General features: G+C 45.3%; 1 protein-coding gene across 15 annotated transcripts in view; it reads left to right on the forward strand.

The window, feature by feature from the left end:
* Positions 1-17,385, forward strand: part of LOC144094329 (phosphatidylinositol 4-phosphate 5-kinase type-1 alpha-like) — a 107,017-nt gene that overhangs the window by 51,028 nt on the left and 38,604 nt on the right. For 9 of the 15 annotated variants that reach the window (XM_077628284.1, XM_077628283.1, XM_077628286.1 and 6 more), the window contains exons 12-13: positions 1,315-1,402; positions 8,840-8,902. In XM_077628284.1, the coding sequence (XP_077484410.1) occupies positions 1,315-1,402; positions 8,840-8,902 (151 nt within the window). The remainder of the gene's footprint in view (positions 1-1,314; positions 1,403-8,839; positions 8,903-17,385) is intronic. The other 6 variants (XM_077628289.1, XM_077628293.1, XM_077628294.1 and 3 more) reach the window with 1 other exon arrangement.

A 17,385-nucleotide genomic window follows, 5' to 3' on the forward strand; every position in this document is an offset into this window, starting at 1 on the left:
GGAATTAACTCATTACGCTATCACGTCATACTGCCAAGCTTAATGTTGAATTCCAAGGGCAGATCGAGAGCGCTCCGCCGGATCACAAACGGAGCGCATAGTTCAGGCGGAGATCACTCCCTCCCATTTTGCCAATGGAATGCATGCGCTCCCGCGGGGGCACTTCAGCGCAAGAATAGCTCGAAGTTCAGGCAACTAGGCGGCGCCCATCGAAGCGCGGCCTCTCGCTTCACCAGCGATTCGTCCTTGCTGCCACTCTGTCTCTCGCGTTCACGGCAAACAAAAGGCGCACGAAGCTTTCGCTTTGTGTGATGATGCCCGCACCACAAAATTCTAGTGATGAAACGCGCCAAATTTTCAGATTGCTTCCTTATTTACAGAGCTGCTAGGCTTAGAGAGTATGCGTCGTCTGACGTCAGAAAGCGCGGGAGGTTCAAACAAGTCAACGATTTTGGTCTAAAAAGCGGTCACAAAGAATTGACCGCGATGGAATTGACATCCTGTTAAGTAAATTTGTTTGTTTTAACTTGTGCAGACGCGAACAAAACGAAAAATAATTACATTTGGGAGAATTCAATTTAAAAAAAAGTCAAAAATACTGCTTGTACGTTGCCCGGATCACCGCGTAGCGACAACAGGAAGGAAGCAGACGCGGGAAAGTAAAACGTCGCGTGGGGTTCCGGTCAAATCTGCCGATTTCGGTGGAGCAAATATCGCTGCTCCACGGAGCGATCCGGGATCGACGTCTGATCCCGATCTGCCATTGGAACAGACAACTTGCACTCCCATTTTGCCATTGGAATACGATTGCTCCCAACAGAGCAACATAATTGTCCCCTGCAACTTTTTTTGTAGCTGTTGATGTTTCATATGATGCGCCCACCCACCCACTTGTTTGTCAGTCCATCCGTCTGTTCAGCGGCAACAAAAACGCGCGGCCGGCAAGTTGCATATCCATGTCAACCACATTCGTTCTGCCAGTGTTCGCTTCTAAAGGTTTTTGCTGTATTATGCCACAATCTGATATTGTGATAGTCAACAGTGCAGATCAGTCATGGTGAAATAAAGCGAATGTGCTAAATCTGGCCTTGAAAGTCAGGTGTGCATTGCTTAGACAAGATTAAAAAAATACACAACTAAATTTTCAAGGACAGAAGTGGGGGCTGGCTTCATTACATGAGTAAATATTGTAAGTGCTTATTCACTTGCACGTAAGACCAATGTAGCCCAAGGTTTTGTTTAAAATTACTCATCAGATTGATTTGAATGAATTGAATTGATCGAAGTTGCACTTCTGTGCTCTCTTTGTCCCAGGACTCTGTTTCAGTGCACAGGCCCAGCTTCTATGCACAGCGGTTTCAGGACTTCATGGCCAAAAGGGTCTTCAAGAAGATCCCCTCTCGTGAGTATGCTCACACCGGGCCAGCCCATCTTGAAGATGGCCCCTTCTCACTTCCCCGCCCGGTCCCTGTAAAACGCATCTCTCATCACCTGCCAAGCAGAGTTATGCACAGCTGGCTGTCCCTTTTGCACTGCAAGCTGCCGCGATGAGGGTCAGAGCTGTGTGAGTAACTGCCATGTCCACACTGGCTCATGTCATAGAAGCTTGAACTGCGACAGCTTTCGACAGCTTGCGAGTCGTGCCCACCAGAAAGGAACACTAGCAGTGTTCTACCTGCGAACGCCATCACATTTGACAGGAAGCAGTGTAGTTGGGAAAAGCTGGGGGTGCGCGGTTACTTTTTTATTTTTGGCACTATTGGCATCATGTTGACACTGTCATCCCAGTCCACGCACCGTCATGCTGATGAGCCCTAGAACTGTCCCAATTGAAATTTGTTTCATCAACCGACGAGTTGGTTTTTAATTTCTGCGTTGAGAACCGTGAGGCTGTAGAGTTGGCCTGTCCACTGTATGTACCATTCTTTGCTGCTTCCACTAGTGCAGGGACTGCACTGCAGCCGTTGCTCTTTGAAGGTGGCAACTTTCTTACTTTGCTTAAAAGCTGAGAGCATAACAGCAAATGAATGGCCTAGCTGAAGGAGGCAAGGCAAGTCTTCCCAGTGCAAGTCAGTGTTTCATTATCTGGCCCCCCTCCACCACGTGTGGATTTTAGCAGTGCAGAATGGGATGCCAGTGCACTTTTTCGCTCTCTCTCTGAATGCCGAAGCACCGCTGTGCACACTACCACACGCTCTCTCTTCACGCATTGTGCGCCTCAACGCCGCATCACATGCCTTCTTGCACCCTCTCTGCTCCCTCATCTGCTGAAAACCCTTCTCTCTCTCTCTCTTTCCCCCGTGTTGTGTGTGCCATTCCATGGCACGCAATAAAGGAGGCCGGCACAGGTGTGATCAAGCTGCGCATCTCTAGGATTTTTTAACAAGAATCAGCAAGCATTTTAGCCTGCGATAATGCGCTGTGTTCCCCGTTTGCCCGATGGCCACCTGCATTTGTTTATTGTTTTGCAGGCATGCGTGACTAGTTGAGGAGGGCGTGCTTAGTCACACTCCAGCAACAGAAGTGGTTACTTGACGCGTTGGTCCCTCGAGCAGATGAGTTCAGCTTCAACGAACACTCAGTTCGACTCCAATTTCCACTCTGTTCAAATCTAAAATTTCAGCGATGAAAACAACTCTGTGATCACCATTTGGAAGTATGAATGGCGGTATAGCTTGTTCTCAGAAATGCTGAAATTAGTCTCAACATCATCTCAGTTTGCTTGTGAGAGTGGCTGGTGGCGGCAGTACCTATGTTTCGTTCTTGTGGCTCATAAAAGTGCCATTTGCAGGGTCTGTGTCGTAACAATACAGGCCAGCTTCTTTTTGTGTCCTCAATGTACTTTTAAAAACAAGCTTTTTGAAGCTGCCCTCCTTTAATGGCATGCTTGGTACATAAGCAGTACTTAATCTCATAAGTTGTTTGTAGCACTTAAAAGGTCAAGCTCTCACATCCAGTCTGGCCCAAGGAAGACAACAAACACACCCTCAGATATTTCAGTGTGTTGTCTGTTTTTCAGACAATTATTGCCCCAATTGAAAAGGTAGCTCAGGATGGTGTACCGTGAGTGTTTCACTCACTGGTTAAATTAGCAGAGGAAGTCCTCATAAACACAGCACTACGAAGGCCTGCTGCGCCATTCGTAAACATGGCCTCCGGCTAGTTGGCTGAGTCTCCTGCGCACAGGAGCTGGCCACTGGTGCTCTTTCCTTCTCAGGGATGGAGCCACTGATCGCGGACGCTGTTTTCATTGGCTCAAATCACTGCAGCTTTCACAGCACTGCAAACAGTTTGTGATACTGAGTGCTATAAGCGCGAGAGAGGGACACTCCAGAATCACTGCAACAAGCCTACATGCTTGTAATAACGTTGATGGGGCTGATGACCACCATGTTAAGGCAATGCAGTTGCTTCCAGCTAACATTTGCTTGTCATTGCTTATACACCTTAGGCCTGTATTGGGTTGCTTTCCATTAACGTGACTGGAAAACGTGAACAGAAGTTTTTCCACTTCGGAACCAATAGATGCCTCTTCTAGCTTGGCATTTAATGTGTCTCATAGCTTTAACCAAGGGAGTGAGCATTGCAGGTTTTGCAGAGAGCCATCAGCAGCTTGTCTTTTGTGAGCTTTTCCACTCTGGTTAGTCGAAGCACCTAGGGGCATCCATTGTGTCCTTCCAAGCAGTGCAGTACCATCATCCTTATGGAAGAATAGTTTAGCTTCCTTCGTTTCATTGATTTATTGCAAACTGGGTCAGAAAGGGACTGCTCTTGCTCTGCTAATCCTGTACTAACACCAGAGCTGAAAAGTGCCTTTGGGTACTGTTTTTCTCAGAGGTACGGGGTTGGCTATTTAGGAGTCTATTGGAGAGCTTACGGCATCTGTGAAATTACGGAGGTCGTCGGGGGGAGACCTCACCCCGAGGACCTCAGTAGCTTCGTAGGGGCTGTAGATGCCCAAATGCACTGCTCAACAGGAGGCCCTTTGGCCTGGAGGCTGTCTAGCCCTGTACATGTATGCATGGATATTGTCCTATAGGCAAGATTGAGGTGTCATTGCGGGAGTCACAAATTGAGTTGAGGCACCTGCAACATTATTTGTCGCCTTTTTTTGCACTCTTTAAGGTTTTTCCAACACTAAAGCTAGGAGATGTGATGAGAGCAGGTCGTTTGCTCTCGATGAGTTTGGAACTTTTTGAAACTTGATGGCAGTTGCACCCTTGGCAGTGCAGGCCTAAGAATTGTGTGGCAAGGGGATGGTGACTCGCGTGCCTCGTGGCTCTGTGGCTTCGTGCATCGGAGCTCTGACTGAAGCATGCTTCGGAGCAAACTGGGCCTGCTGTCGCGCAGTGGTTTTGAAATTTTAGAGATGAGCATCATCCCCCGTGTGACGAGTTGAAAACTGCACGTGGCTTCTCATTGCTCAGATATCAGTGTATATCACAGTCTTTTTCTATCATAATATTGTGGAACCAGTTTTCGTACTCCTCGTATCTTGGGGCAACCAGCTTGCCCTACAATGAGCCCAGGATGCTACTCACATGTTGCAGGCCAATACATAGCTTATGAGCAGACAAGGGAAGAACATTGAGGTGCTTGTTATGACATACATGTGAAGGAAGCCAGCAGTCACCAAAAACGAGGAGCATAGTGAAGGAGCATGCCACCAGACAGGTAGAATTCGGAGCACCGGAGCTGGGGCACCGGATGTGCAATTCGTTGGCCGTGGGTATCGGATCCTACTGGCTCATCTGGTTGTTTTTTCTCCTACTTTCTAATCAATTATCTTTCAGTAATAAAATGTATACACTATTAATTCCTCACTAATCAATGCCACAAATTAAAAAAAAAACATTAAAAACATTTTCCTATACCCTTTGGTTTCGGTGACTGCTGGCTTCTTTCATATGTAATACATAGCTCGGTATTTTTCTGGCTTCTGATGTACGGACAGATAGGAAATAGCAGGAGGACACCTATGAATTCCCATGTATACACACACACACAGAAGTATGCTTTTTATGAAATTTGTAGCGTTGCCCCTGACTACATAGCTTTTTCGTATCTAATGTGCACATCCTATACCACACTCTCAATGCTTTTTTTGCCATAAGAAGTGAGCAGTTGGTTCTTCAGCACCAAAGCAACTGTAACTGTGGCTTCCGGCTCAAGTTCCAGCTTCTATTCAGAGGCATCGTTTAGACATACCGTTGTCTTGTACCGTTTTTTTATCTAGTCCTCATGATCATTTTTGTGGAATACGCCATGAATACGAGTGGGTAGCACAATGTCTTTTACCAGGGACCTTTAGGATTTGAGGCCTTACCCCTTGCTGCCTTAGCTGGGCTTCTCTGCTCTTGCTCTGCTGATCCTGTGCTAGCACCAGAGCTGGAAAGTGCCAGGTTTCTAAACAAATTCAAGGAGCAGAGGGGAGGGAGATCTGCTTCTGTTAGACTTGTCTGCCCTGAAATGTCACAGCTGGCTACGGTTCTGTGTTGGTTACGCTGTTTACACTGCTGAATTAACACTGCGAGCCTCCACGTGTTCCTAATGCTTGAGTATCCACTTTCGTATTGTGTATTTGCCATTAATCAGCTTCATCCACTCCACATTTTCACATGTTGGAATCAGACATTTCTCGCCAGTCACTCTCCTTGGCACACTGTATACCAGTTGCATTAATTAACCTCTGCAACAGCATCTATATAAGGGTTTGCTTCATTTCTTGTGGCTGAACTGTTGTTAAGCCAACATGGGACAGAGGCATGGGCAAGCAGCACAGGCACTTGTGTCCCTGTGTCGCCATATCTGTGCTGCTTCTGTGGAGGCAATACGCCAGTTAGTGAACATCTTTGACCAGCCACAATGCAGTCTCGACAAGCATGGGCCGAACGCAGGCAGACTAGGGTGTCTCACCGCAGCCTTTTTTTTTCTATTTTTCTCACCCCACCACACTTTGTGTCCTCACCTAGAGATGGTGTTGCGCCTCTCCTAACCTGAGCCTCTGTGAAGCCCACTGTCGTCGACCTTGTGTGGTGTGTTTGTGCCCCTCTCCCCCTTGCTGCACCCAGCATTCGCATGTGGTGGCCATGTTGGTGGTGGTGTGTGTGCCGCACTTGGGTCGAGGCTTGCGACCCCGGATTTGCTGCCCTTGTCGGCATTGCTGGGATGACCTCTCTTCTGTTCTTTCTCCCTTCGCACCGTTCCTCATTCTCGTCTCTCTTTTTGCCTCTTGGAGGCACAGCATATGTTGTGCTGGTGTTGATATAATTTTGACATTATAGAAACAAGCAGTGCCTTTTGCTTCGTCCTTAATGTGGTCAAGTTCAGTCTGTCATTGAAAGTTGTTCAGTCGAGCAAGCGGTCAGGTATGATGGGAACAAACGGAAGCTCTTGCGATTAGTGACTGCCTTTGAGTTGCATCAGTGGGACCAGGCCATTCCAGCACTGCATAACAGTGTGCTTCAGCAACATCTGCATGACACTGACAGTCCACCAACGTGGCCACCGCCTGAGTGTGTGCAAGTGCAGCTATGCAGGAACATGGCACACCTAGTCTAGGTCGCAAGTGTTTGGTTACATGTGCATACATAACAACAGTATTTGGTTGTACAGTCCAGGTAAAATTAAAACTACATCTGTTAAGGACTAGGCAGCAGGTCATCTAAATAGGAAAGGCCTCTGTTGGCGGGAAACATCAACTTGCATACGCGTTAAACACATTCAAACCAAGTGCACGAGAGTGCTTGTCTTTTTGCATTTCAGCATTCCTGTTGCAGCATAATAACTCTTATTTGAATGCATGCTAAGCATTCATTTAGATTGATTGCTAAATACTGCCGCAAGCAAAGGGTGTGGATCATGCCCGAGAGAGAGTTTACTAAACCAGCAGTCTTTTAGTTTTCCTGTGGCCTGTCAGCTGTGCCATGCCCCGCTTCCTGCATTGTATTGGTGCAGCAATCTTTTTTTCTTGTTACTGGATACATTGCTGTAGTGAATGTTTCTCTTTGTGACCCACGCACCCCACTTTAAGGCATGTACATGTATCTTTGTGAACTAGGTGATAACTGTTCTTAGTATTGGAGGAGTGACGTAATGGATGCACTGCAAAATTAGTTCGGCTTTACGGGTCAAAGCCACTTGGCTCTCGTCATCTTCTGACAGCCATTGGCAGTTTGTTTCTGGGATGCATCTCCGATGTAAATTAGCTTCTGACAGTGATCGACAGTTTCTCTTTGGTGCATCTCTGATGTAAATTAGCTTCCAACAGTGATTGACAGTTTGTCTCATAATGCATCTCCAATGGGAAATAGCCTCCAGCAGCGATCGGCATTTTGTCTCTGTGATGCATCTCTGATGTGTATTAGTTTCTGACAGTGATCGGCAGTTTGCCTCATGATGCATGTGCGATGTAAATTAGCTTTTGACAGTGATCAGCAGTTTGTCTCTGGTGGTACACCTCCGATGTAAATTAGCTTCCAGCAGCGATCGAAAGTTTATCGAAAGTTTGTCTGTTATGCATCTGCAATGTAAATTAGCTTCTGACAGCAATAGGCAGTTTTTCTCATGATGCATCTGCGAAGTAAATTAGCTTCTGACAGCGATCGGCATTTGTCGGTTATGCATCTGCGATGTAAATTAGCTTCCGACAGTGATCGGCAGTTTGTGTCTGAGGTGCATCTTCGGCATAAATTTCGTGTCAGTCCTGTAACCCATTTAGTCTCAAGATTTTTCATGTTTGAGAAGTAATTATAAACCTGTTAACACCACTGAGTGCAGTGGGACCTGTCCCCAAGTCTTCATTTTGGTGCCTGCTGATAGGTTCAGTCAAAACAGTTGGGACAGCATTTAAAAGGCTATGCTTGTAATTTAGTTGCCTCAGTTCATGCAGGCACATGTACATGAGTTGTTTTCTTTTCTTAAACAGTAAATGTCTTTTTCATTTCATTGAGTATGTGTATTTTCAGTGCACAAGGTTAACTGCTTAATTGCAGCCCGCAGAGGTTGTTGTAATGGCTTAAACTTATCAAGTTGATGTGCTTTCATCGGGTGATGCAGCAGTATACTTGAGCCTGTGTCTTCGTTTTAGCACAGTTGCCAGTAACCTTGAATAGTTCTCAAACAGTGGGTGACACTTGCAGGCCTGGTAGCTTGTGCTCTCTTTCTCCACAAGCACATTTGCTAAGCGTGCTGCGTACTTGAAATGGCCATTATAGAATGCACCACTTTGCACTGAGAAATTTGTGCTCTTACTGAGAATTGTGTTTTAAGGCGCTTTCAGAACAAAGCTACGGGAGTTTGTGTTAACATTAGTCATTGCAGCGAAAACTAGCATGATGTGCACTCAATTCGTCCTTGTGTGCGTTTTTTATGCCAGCAATACACTCGCAGCTTGGTGTTCAAAAGATGCCGGGTTGTCAAAATTGTCTTTCAGATAAGTTAGATGTATAGAAATAAAAAAAAGTGAACATGAACAAGCATCTTGTGAGGTTAATGCAGAGCTGCACCACCTGTTCCTCGCAAACCTCTGCTGACATATCTTGTGGGTGCACTGAAAATTCTTGGAGAGCAGTGGGTTGACAGTAGACCTGCCCGCCCGTTGTGTGCAGTACTCTTGTGTGTCGTCGCTGTGGCGACCCTTGGGAGTCGCAGTGTTGTACGCTTGTTGTTGTCACTGTCTCATTGCTTCTGTGACCATCTTAAATGGAAATCCTTGTCTCTTTTTTTTTCTCTCGTCTCTCTCACCTTGCATCTGCCTTACACTTGTTCTCCCACTTGCTTCTCCCTCCTCCTCCTCCTCCTCCATTTTCTCTCTCCCCTTCCAAATCCTTGACACTAGTGGATCTCCCTGAAATCAAGGGCCCGCATCGCAAATTTAGAGCCCTGGTGTCTAGTGTCTTAGGTAGGCTTCACCAATTTTTTTACTACGCCTCTTCTCCCTGCCCCTCCCGGCTTTCGCTTGCTGTTGACTAGCTTGCCGCCTGCTGCAGTAGGGGAGCTGCCCTGCCACCGGCCGTATGGGCAAGGAGTTTTGCGGGCTGTACTCTGCTCCTCCTCTCCTCCCTCCCTTGTTATGTCAGGCTGGTTGGTCTTCCTCCTGTCTTCAAGGTAGCACTGCCTGCTTGTGCTGCTTGGTATTGCGGGGCTTTGCACAAGAGCTTTTGCTCAGCCACGAGGGATGCCCAATTGGCCAATGTGTGGAGTGGAGTGGCTGCATGTGATGCAGCGTAGCCAGTTCCGTCTAACGGCTGACCGCTGTAGAGTCAACTGGCCGATTTCTCCCGTCTGCGATGGTAGCTTGATGTATCCCTGTAGAACATAGCTGCGGGGAAGGACTGGGTCGTATTGTTGTTGTTTTAAAGGTAGACGGGGGATTGCCTGCTGGCCGTTTGCATGCTTTTCTGCACTAATAACAGTGCTTGTTCTCTTAGCATTCGCAGTTGCTGTTTTTGCAACTTTCACAGTTTTTGTGTTGTGTGTTCGGCTTGTGTGGTTTCACATTCGTGGCAACCTAGTAGTAAGTAGAATGACCACCGTCAAAGATTCTGTAATGTGAAACCGAGCACTGTACTGACTAACACTGTCTGAAAAGCAGAAGCATAGCACCTGGCAAAGATGAGGTGAAACTGGCAGGTTGTCGTTAGCGGGTGTTGTAATTGTACAACACTCAAGTCCTGAATGTTCCAGCCTGCATGTCTAGCTTGTGTTACTCTTGGGCCAGTGTTCATATTAGCTACTTGATAATAATGCTGCCAACTAGCTCTGTCATTAGGAAAGTCTCGCATTTTTATGGTTCATGAAAAGTGGACTGTTAGAAACGTAGCATGATCAAATCTATCAATCGGTGAACTTTATTTTCACTTACAAAGTACAGTGAAAAAGGGTGACTAAAGAAAAAGACACTGCATTGCAGCTGGACTGAGCTGCAGTCGTGCATCATCAGCAGTGACAAATGATACATTTGTACATGAATACAGAGAACTAGTCTGATTCTTTGTGGTAAGAAAAATAAATAGGCAAAATACAGAGGAAAAAGTATGCGTTGCCAGAAGTGCAGAAACTAGATAGCAAAATTTAGGTAATAGGCCAATATTTGGTGTAGTGGCATTGGCAGGCAATCTTTATATAAACAGCTCAGTAATACTTTTTACTGCGAAAGCATTTCTAGGCTATGTCGACAGGGTCATTTCCAGAAGAGGCATTCTCAGAAGAGACGTTTCCAGACGTGACGTTCTCAGAAGAGATAGCGCCAAACGACTGGTTGTAATTGAAAGAAGAAGACGTGACGATGATGCCTCCCCCCCCCTCCCCCCCCAAAAAAATATTTCTATAGGATGATTAGTTATTAATTAGAGCCAAACATATTTTAAAAATGTCGAAATAGCATGGGCGTTGATATAGTGAGTGGACAGTAAATTGAGAATGGACGGTAAAATAGTATGAAATTGTGCAAAAAGCGAGATGAAAATTTCAAATGAATTGAAAAGTGTTTGATAAAAGAAAAATAAATCATTTAAAGAAAGGTTGATTAACATGCAGCAATTGGGTAATTAATTATAAGCAAAAGTCAATGGATGTTTGAATAGGCTGGACGGGTATATAGTAAGTGGGCATTAACGAACCGTGGTGCCAAATTTGAAAACGAATCGGGGCGCCAAATTTTAAAAATGGGTGATTGAGTTGAAAAGAGGGTATAATCAGAATAAAACTGGTTAATTAAGCTGAGTAATTACGGATATGGGATAAGCAACCATGGCATCAAATTTGAAAGGCGACGAGTGTCCAGGAGGCGTCAACGCTTTCGCATTCCTCCAATGCTGGTAGCCGCAGTGATCTTTAATTTTTTTTTAATAGTAGTGCAATATCAATTTGTTGTGCATCACAACAACTTAGTACAGTTGGTAACGTATGTTGAGTCATCATTGTACCATAATTAGTTCGTGATGATGGGACCAAGCAGGGTCAACGTAATTGATGATTAAAGCAGTAAGTAGTTTCTCAAAGGGTCTTTTGTCGAACTAAATCTCAAAATATATCTGAAATACCGTTAAGAGCACATTAGTGTTCTAAAGCAGCTTATATCAGGATAGAAGCTGTCTCGTTAATTCGAGTTTCGAGGGACCAGAAAAAATGTTATAATTATTCAAAAAACATCGAATTATCGAATGACCTGAAAAAATTGCCAAGCGCTGCTTGCATCACGGTAAACTTATCTGGTGAAAGACTTGGCAATGGTTGCCTGATTTTGAAATCGGAACAGCGCGGAAACTGTTTTTCACATTTCCATCAGCGCTTTATTGTGTGCATACTGTCGGGAGCATCGTTGTAGAACTGCTTCGGAATTGTAAGTGCCTTCGGCATCCTCCACGGTGCGATGCGGCGGAGCTCCACCGCTGCCATGTCACACCCATCAAAAGCCACACCGTCGCGTGTGAGGAGGCTTCACTGCACAAACGGCAAGTGGTGCATGTTGAGCGCACAGTTTCGGTGCACTGCAAGAATGGAACCATGGGGATGCAAGTGAAAGAAATGGCTCTACAGTGGCGAGAGAGAAAAATAAAGGAAAAGGATACACCAGCAACGTGCCAGTCAAAGTCCGAAACAGTGTTCAGTTGCTTTAGGCTGGCTAGCTGATGCTGGCTGGTCAGGCCGCCGGCACTGCGGGCTTGCGCGAAGCTCAGAAAAGCAAAACCAAAACTAAGCGGTCGGACTGTTCTCGGAGACTGGGCTGTCTGTTTTTTGTCTTGCCTGCCGTTGTGTGCATCTGAGAGGCGTGCGAGCGACCCTTCAGCAAGAACTTGGGTTTTGAGTGGGGCTATTTTAGCAAAGTCTTGCCATGCCAGTCTTACCTGGCAACTTATCAGCTGGAGGCTCATTCATATTGAAACCGCCACGAAGCTTATATTGAGGTAACTTTTGTCTATTGCCAATCTTGCTTTTTAGCAATACATGGTTAATCTGTGCATGATGCGAAACCAGGGTAGTCTGTGACGAAATTGACGGGGCAAAAACCACTGGTGCTGAGTTCCTGCCAAAGGGCAGTGTTGGCACCATCTGTTGTCTCCAAATGGAAGCGACACAACACGAAAGGCGGGTGAGGTGAGCGTTTCCAAGGTGCGCGGGTCTTTCGATAGCACCGTTGTCCTCTGGCGCAAACTTTGCACTGGTGGCTTTCAGTTCATAGGTCTTGGTGCAGGCGATTACGGGTTTGCATCATCCATGATTGAACCACACAAGTATCGTCAAATTAGGCACAAGACAAAAGTTATCTGGATACGCAGGCTCTGTGCAGTTTCACCGCAAGCGAGCCCCTGGTTGAAGCGGGAGAATTTTTCAAAGCTGCTGTGATGACGTCGCAGAACGCTGTATGTCAGGAACAGCAGGGTGCAGAGTGAGGGGTTCTTCGTACTCATGTAGAAGTGGTGTATTGCCTTCTTTTAATCGCTGCCCACCAGTGGCCAAGTTTAAAAGCATCTGGTGCTTGTTGACCATCAAGCCCTTTTGTTGGTGTGTGAGGTCCAGTATCCGCATTATTTATCTTCCCGCGTTTCTGTTGCTGGGAAATCCCTCGGACGTAGCGGTCCTCATGTGATCCAGGTAGTGGGCAGTGCCAATAGCCCGGTTGTCGAACACACTTCTGCAGCCACCTTGCCGTTTGAGGCCCTCTCTTTAAAAGTACTTCGAAAGCAGTGTGTGGGGCAATAGGCTTGCACTGAGGTTCGAGGATAACCAGGATCTGGTCTTTTTTTTTTCCCCATAGAAAATTGTTGGCTAAATCTTTTCTGGCAGGCTCTGTCATCGCTCTCTCTCCCTTTCTCGCTTGCATATTGAAAATATGAATGAAGTGCATCAATCCGCAGATTCATTCTTTTTCTCCATAGTCCATGTTTGGCAGGGTTCCCATACTGATGAAATCGTTTGTGGGACTGCTTTTTGGTTCTGCCAGGCAGTTTTATTTTTGCATAGTAGTAAAGCAGAGAATAATTCTGGATAAAAAAAAACACTAGCAATTGTAGCACAGTAAATTCTGGTGGGAAACAGTAGCACTTCTCATATAGGGACTGTAAGGATTGTGCATTCAAGTAACTGCTTCTCTGAGACTATACTTAACGCCATAAACAAGAAATAAGATGACAAAATCGGCCCTCACGGCCATGTTGAAACGCATCTGACTGAATTGAGAGTTTGGAGAAACATTTTGACGATTGTGTTTATGATGTAACGTTAAAAGGACCTACCACTGAATTTTAAGCACCCAATTTTTTTCAGCACAACGAAAAGCTTGCTGTCTAAGGTGGTGGATTCCGCAGCGGTTTTGTTGGAAACGTGTTGAATATATTTACCGAGAATTTTTCAGTCAGTGCATGCGCCAATTTTTATGTATCCCAATGCCGGAAACCATGATCAGCAAGGGCGATGGTTAATGCTCTTTGGCAAAAGGGTTGTACAAAGAACTAATGTAAATCTTATAAATTCCATCTGCCAAACAGTAACCATACATTTTTTTGTATAGAGTAGCGTCCATTTTAGTTTCCACACCCAAAGTTCTTACGGCACAGTGATGGATGCGTCATCGAGGAAAGTTTTAGTGGTCCATGGTTGCCGCTGCATCCAAGAAGTGCAAGACATTGTGCACCATCTAGCTACAAAAGCTAAATGCACATGGTTGACGATGTGAAGGGAGCATTGCTTTTTATCGAAGAGTGCACAAGATGAACTGTTAACTGTAATAAAACATGACGAACACTCCTGAAAGAAAAACACTCTACACTTGAAACAAATTAGCGATATTTTACCAAGGTGTGGTCACATGATGGGTACACCAATAATGGTGGCATTCACCACAAGATGAAATTTTAATTTGGCATTGAAAATCAGATAACAACTTTAAGTGCCAAATTAAAATTTTAAATCCTTGTTCCTGTAATATTGCAGTGCTCAACTCTTGGAAAAACTCATTTAATCTCGTGACATAATCTCATGACACTTTTTGGTCAATGGAAGCCGCCGCAGTGGCTCAGTGGTTATGACACTCGCCTGCTGACCCAAAAGACGCAAGTTCGATCCCGGCTGCGGCGGTCGAATTTCAATGGCAGCGAAATTCTACAGGCCCGTGTACTGTGCAATGCCAGTGCACGTTCAAGAATCCCAGGCGGTGAAAATTTCCGGCGTCCTTCACTACGGCGTTCCTCGTAGCCTGAGTAGCTTTGGGACGTTAAACCCCCTAAATCAAATCAAATTTTTGATCAATGGTTGGTCCCATTAAACACAGCGTGTGTCATTCGACGCGTAGTGATCCTGTGTTTTCTTGACCATCAAAAATTTTGTTGGGGAATAAACCTTGCAGTTTAACTACGGTTAAAAGTTACACTTACCAGCTTGCTTCTTTTTCAATATTGGCACATTTAGACAGCACTTCTTTTTTTTTTGTTACAATGTTATGAAGACTTGAAGCTTCATATTTCTCTCCATACACGGGCGCTGTTACAGTTGGGTCTATTTGAAGAGTAGGAATGTGTTTTGGTTTCCCCCTTCCTGTTTCATGTTTTTCGTAGCCGCCGCGGTGGCTTAGTGGTTATGGCACTCGGCTGCTGACCTGAAAAATGCGGGTTCGACCCCGGCCGCAGTGGTCGCATTTTGATGGAGGCGAAATTCTAAAGACCCATGTACTGTGCAGTATTAGTGCACGTTAGAGAACTCCAGGTGGTTGAAATTTCTGGAGCCCTTCACTGCAGCGTCCTTCTTAGCCTTAGTTGGTTTGGGACGTTAAACCCCCATAAGTCAAACCAAATGATGTTTTCGCAGCCGTGAAAACGGTGGAGTTCAAGGAGCTGTTTTGTTGCCCTCTGTTTGCGTGTATTTGTAGAGGCTACTTTCACACTGCTGTTCAAGAAGAGTAACAGAGGGGGTGTTTTTAAATGTAGCTGTGGGATTATCGGGCATTTTATGTGCGGTGTAAACTCACAGGACGGTAATTGGGACGTTGCGTTTCGTCTTACATTTGTACTGATTTACGACGTTCAGTTGTGAATTTTGGGAATTTTGAATTGAGCGCCATTTTCGTGCACAACAAAAATGAATTTGTGCATAACATCACTTGCATGAGCGCACAGGTGTAGTGCCAGACACACTGCCATTAGTAAAGAAGCTGGAGGCGGTCACTGTGGCCATTAGCAGCTGCCCATTTCACCGAGAGCAACGGAAGTTGCCCGACGTGTAATTTCAGGCTCTATACTCAATGCAGCTATTGTAGGGGGCGGGGACCTTATGTCAGGCTTTTTGTCCTTGCCCCTCGCATCTGTAATGTGGAATAAACCTGATTTATTTATTTGTTTAAAGAGGAGAAGGGTGGAAAGTAAAGCCACAAGACGGCCTCATGCTGTGTTGTAATCACTCCACCTGAACGCATGCCTCGTGTAATGTAATGCGACAGAGGGTCTCGGGAGCATGAGTTTAAGCACTCCATTATTACAAGCATTGAATGTTGGTATACAAAGTAGCGATGCACAAGTACTTGAGAAATGTCTTAAGGTTTTCCGGCTATTCACAAATTCAAGAATATTCACCAGTGATCGTGTATCACGCCGACTTTCATAATTTCGACCGGGGCAAAACCACAGTGTCGACCTCATGAGAAATTCCACAAGTGAGCTTTCCCACATATGACACCTTATGAGAACAAGATGGCCGACCTCCCACTGCAATTCTTTACCCTTCTGTAATGTGTTACATAACACCCACACCCATGGCATTTGTCCTGTTGCCTTAATAACTCTCCTAGCGTGACACCCGTAATCTCGCTTTAGTCAACCATGATGTGCGGGAAAGCCCACATGCGGAACTTTGCATGAGGCTCCCGAAGGGGGGAGCCAGGGCGTCGCAGCAGGGCAAGCGATCATGTAAAAATCCTGCCTTTTGTATGGTGCATTGTGACCTGCACTCCTCTGAAATGGGCGTAATGACATGCATTACAACGATTGGAGGGTGCCTGTCGCTAGGTCAACAAGAATACCCTGGCTGCATAATGTTGGTTCCTGAGCTTTGCCAGCGATGGCAGCTGTCGGCCCGCGCTTTAGGCGGTTCGGACCCTGCTCGTCGCCGCTTTCGGACGCCGACTCTTAAGAGCAGTCTTCCTTTTGAGCAAGGGGAATGCCAGTGGTCGTTACATTCGCATTGTTCTTCCAGCAAGCCGAAACTGCGCACCCGTCACGGGCTTTTCGGTGTTTGTGCGATGGAGCCTCCTCATAAGACTTTTTTGATGAAGCGTTTTTTTGTTGTTGTTGTTGTTTCAGGGGTCATGGGGCATTTTGTAATCCAGGCATTTCTTTTGGTCCGTTGAACTCCGAATTCATGAGGCTTTACTAGCCATCATGTTATTTTTAGTTGCCAGTCATGTGTCATTTTATGGATTTCATTTTGTATGACCACATTACAGGTTGGTAACTGTTACGCTGTCTAACCAAGCAGTATATATTTCTGTGCTCATCGTTTTTTTTTATATATGGTGCTGAGTCAGTGTAGTTAAGGTTATTTCAGTTGCAGAGACAATATACTGTTTTGAAAAATATAAAAGGCAACAGCATTTGCCTGTTTATTATTTTCTAAAGTAATTTTTTTCGTGCTGAACAGATATTTGATTCAATATTTAAAGTTATTTTTTTTCATAATCATATTCGATTCCTATTTGAAAATTTCAAAATTTAAATTTAGGAGCTATATCGTGTATAAGTTTAAGGTATCTGACTAATAGAGCTATGAGCTAAGATAATAAAAATAGCATGTGTAGGTAGATTTGCCACCCGTCATCAAAAGGCAGCAAACGCACCATAAAGCAGGAATAGTTTTGAAAAGCATAGAGAGGTAGCATGGCAGATATAAGCTCATTCTGTTCTGTGGCTTAGTGGTCCAGATTTGTACACAGCGTAACTTTGTTTTTCTGGTGTTTTGTGTGGCAGAGAATGTTTGCTCGGGGAGCCAGGAATCAAGCTTCAAAGCGAGTGCCTGACAGTAACACTTGGTAGCCAGTGATGAGCACAAATTCAGTCCACCAGCTTGCTGGCAGGAGCACTCGACCACTTTTCAGAGACATTCTCACAGGTGTGTCGAGGAAATTCAGTTCAGCAGTTAGGGGACTTTAGGCTGCCAATGATGCATGAGGCAGACAGGGTGGCACCTTACGATTAAGTGAACATAACTGCTAGCCTTGTTCACAACCCTTTTGGAGGACAGGTTCATATAGTACAGTTCATACGCGAGGTTTTCAAGATTTATGGTGCAGAGAGCACTTTTCAGGCCTTTCAGAACATTGTGCATGTGGTTTCCTTTCATGTATTAATGTAGTACAGGAAGTACAGGATAACTTGGGACAACGTGTTCTTCAAATAT

This window comes from Amblyomma americanum, chromosome 6 (assembly GCF_052857255.1).
Source record: "Amblyomma americanum isolate KBUSLIRL-KWMA chromosome 6, ASM5285725v1, whole genome shotgun sequence".
NCBI lineage: Eukaryota > Metazoa > Arthropoda > Arachnida > Ixodida > Ixodidae > Amblyomma > Amblyomma americanum.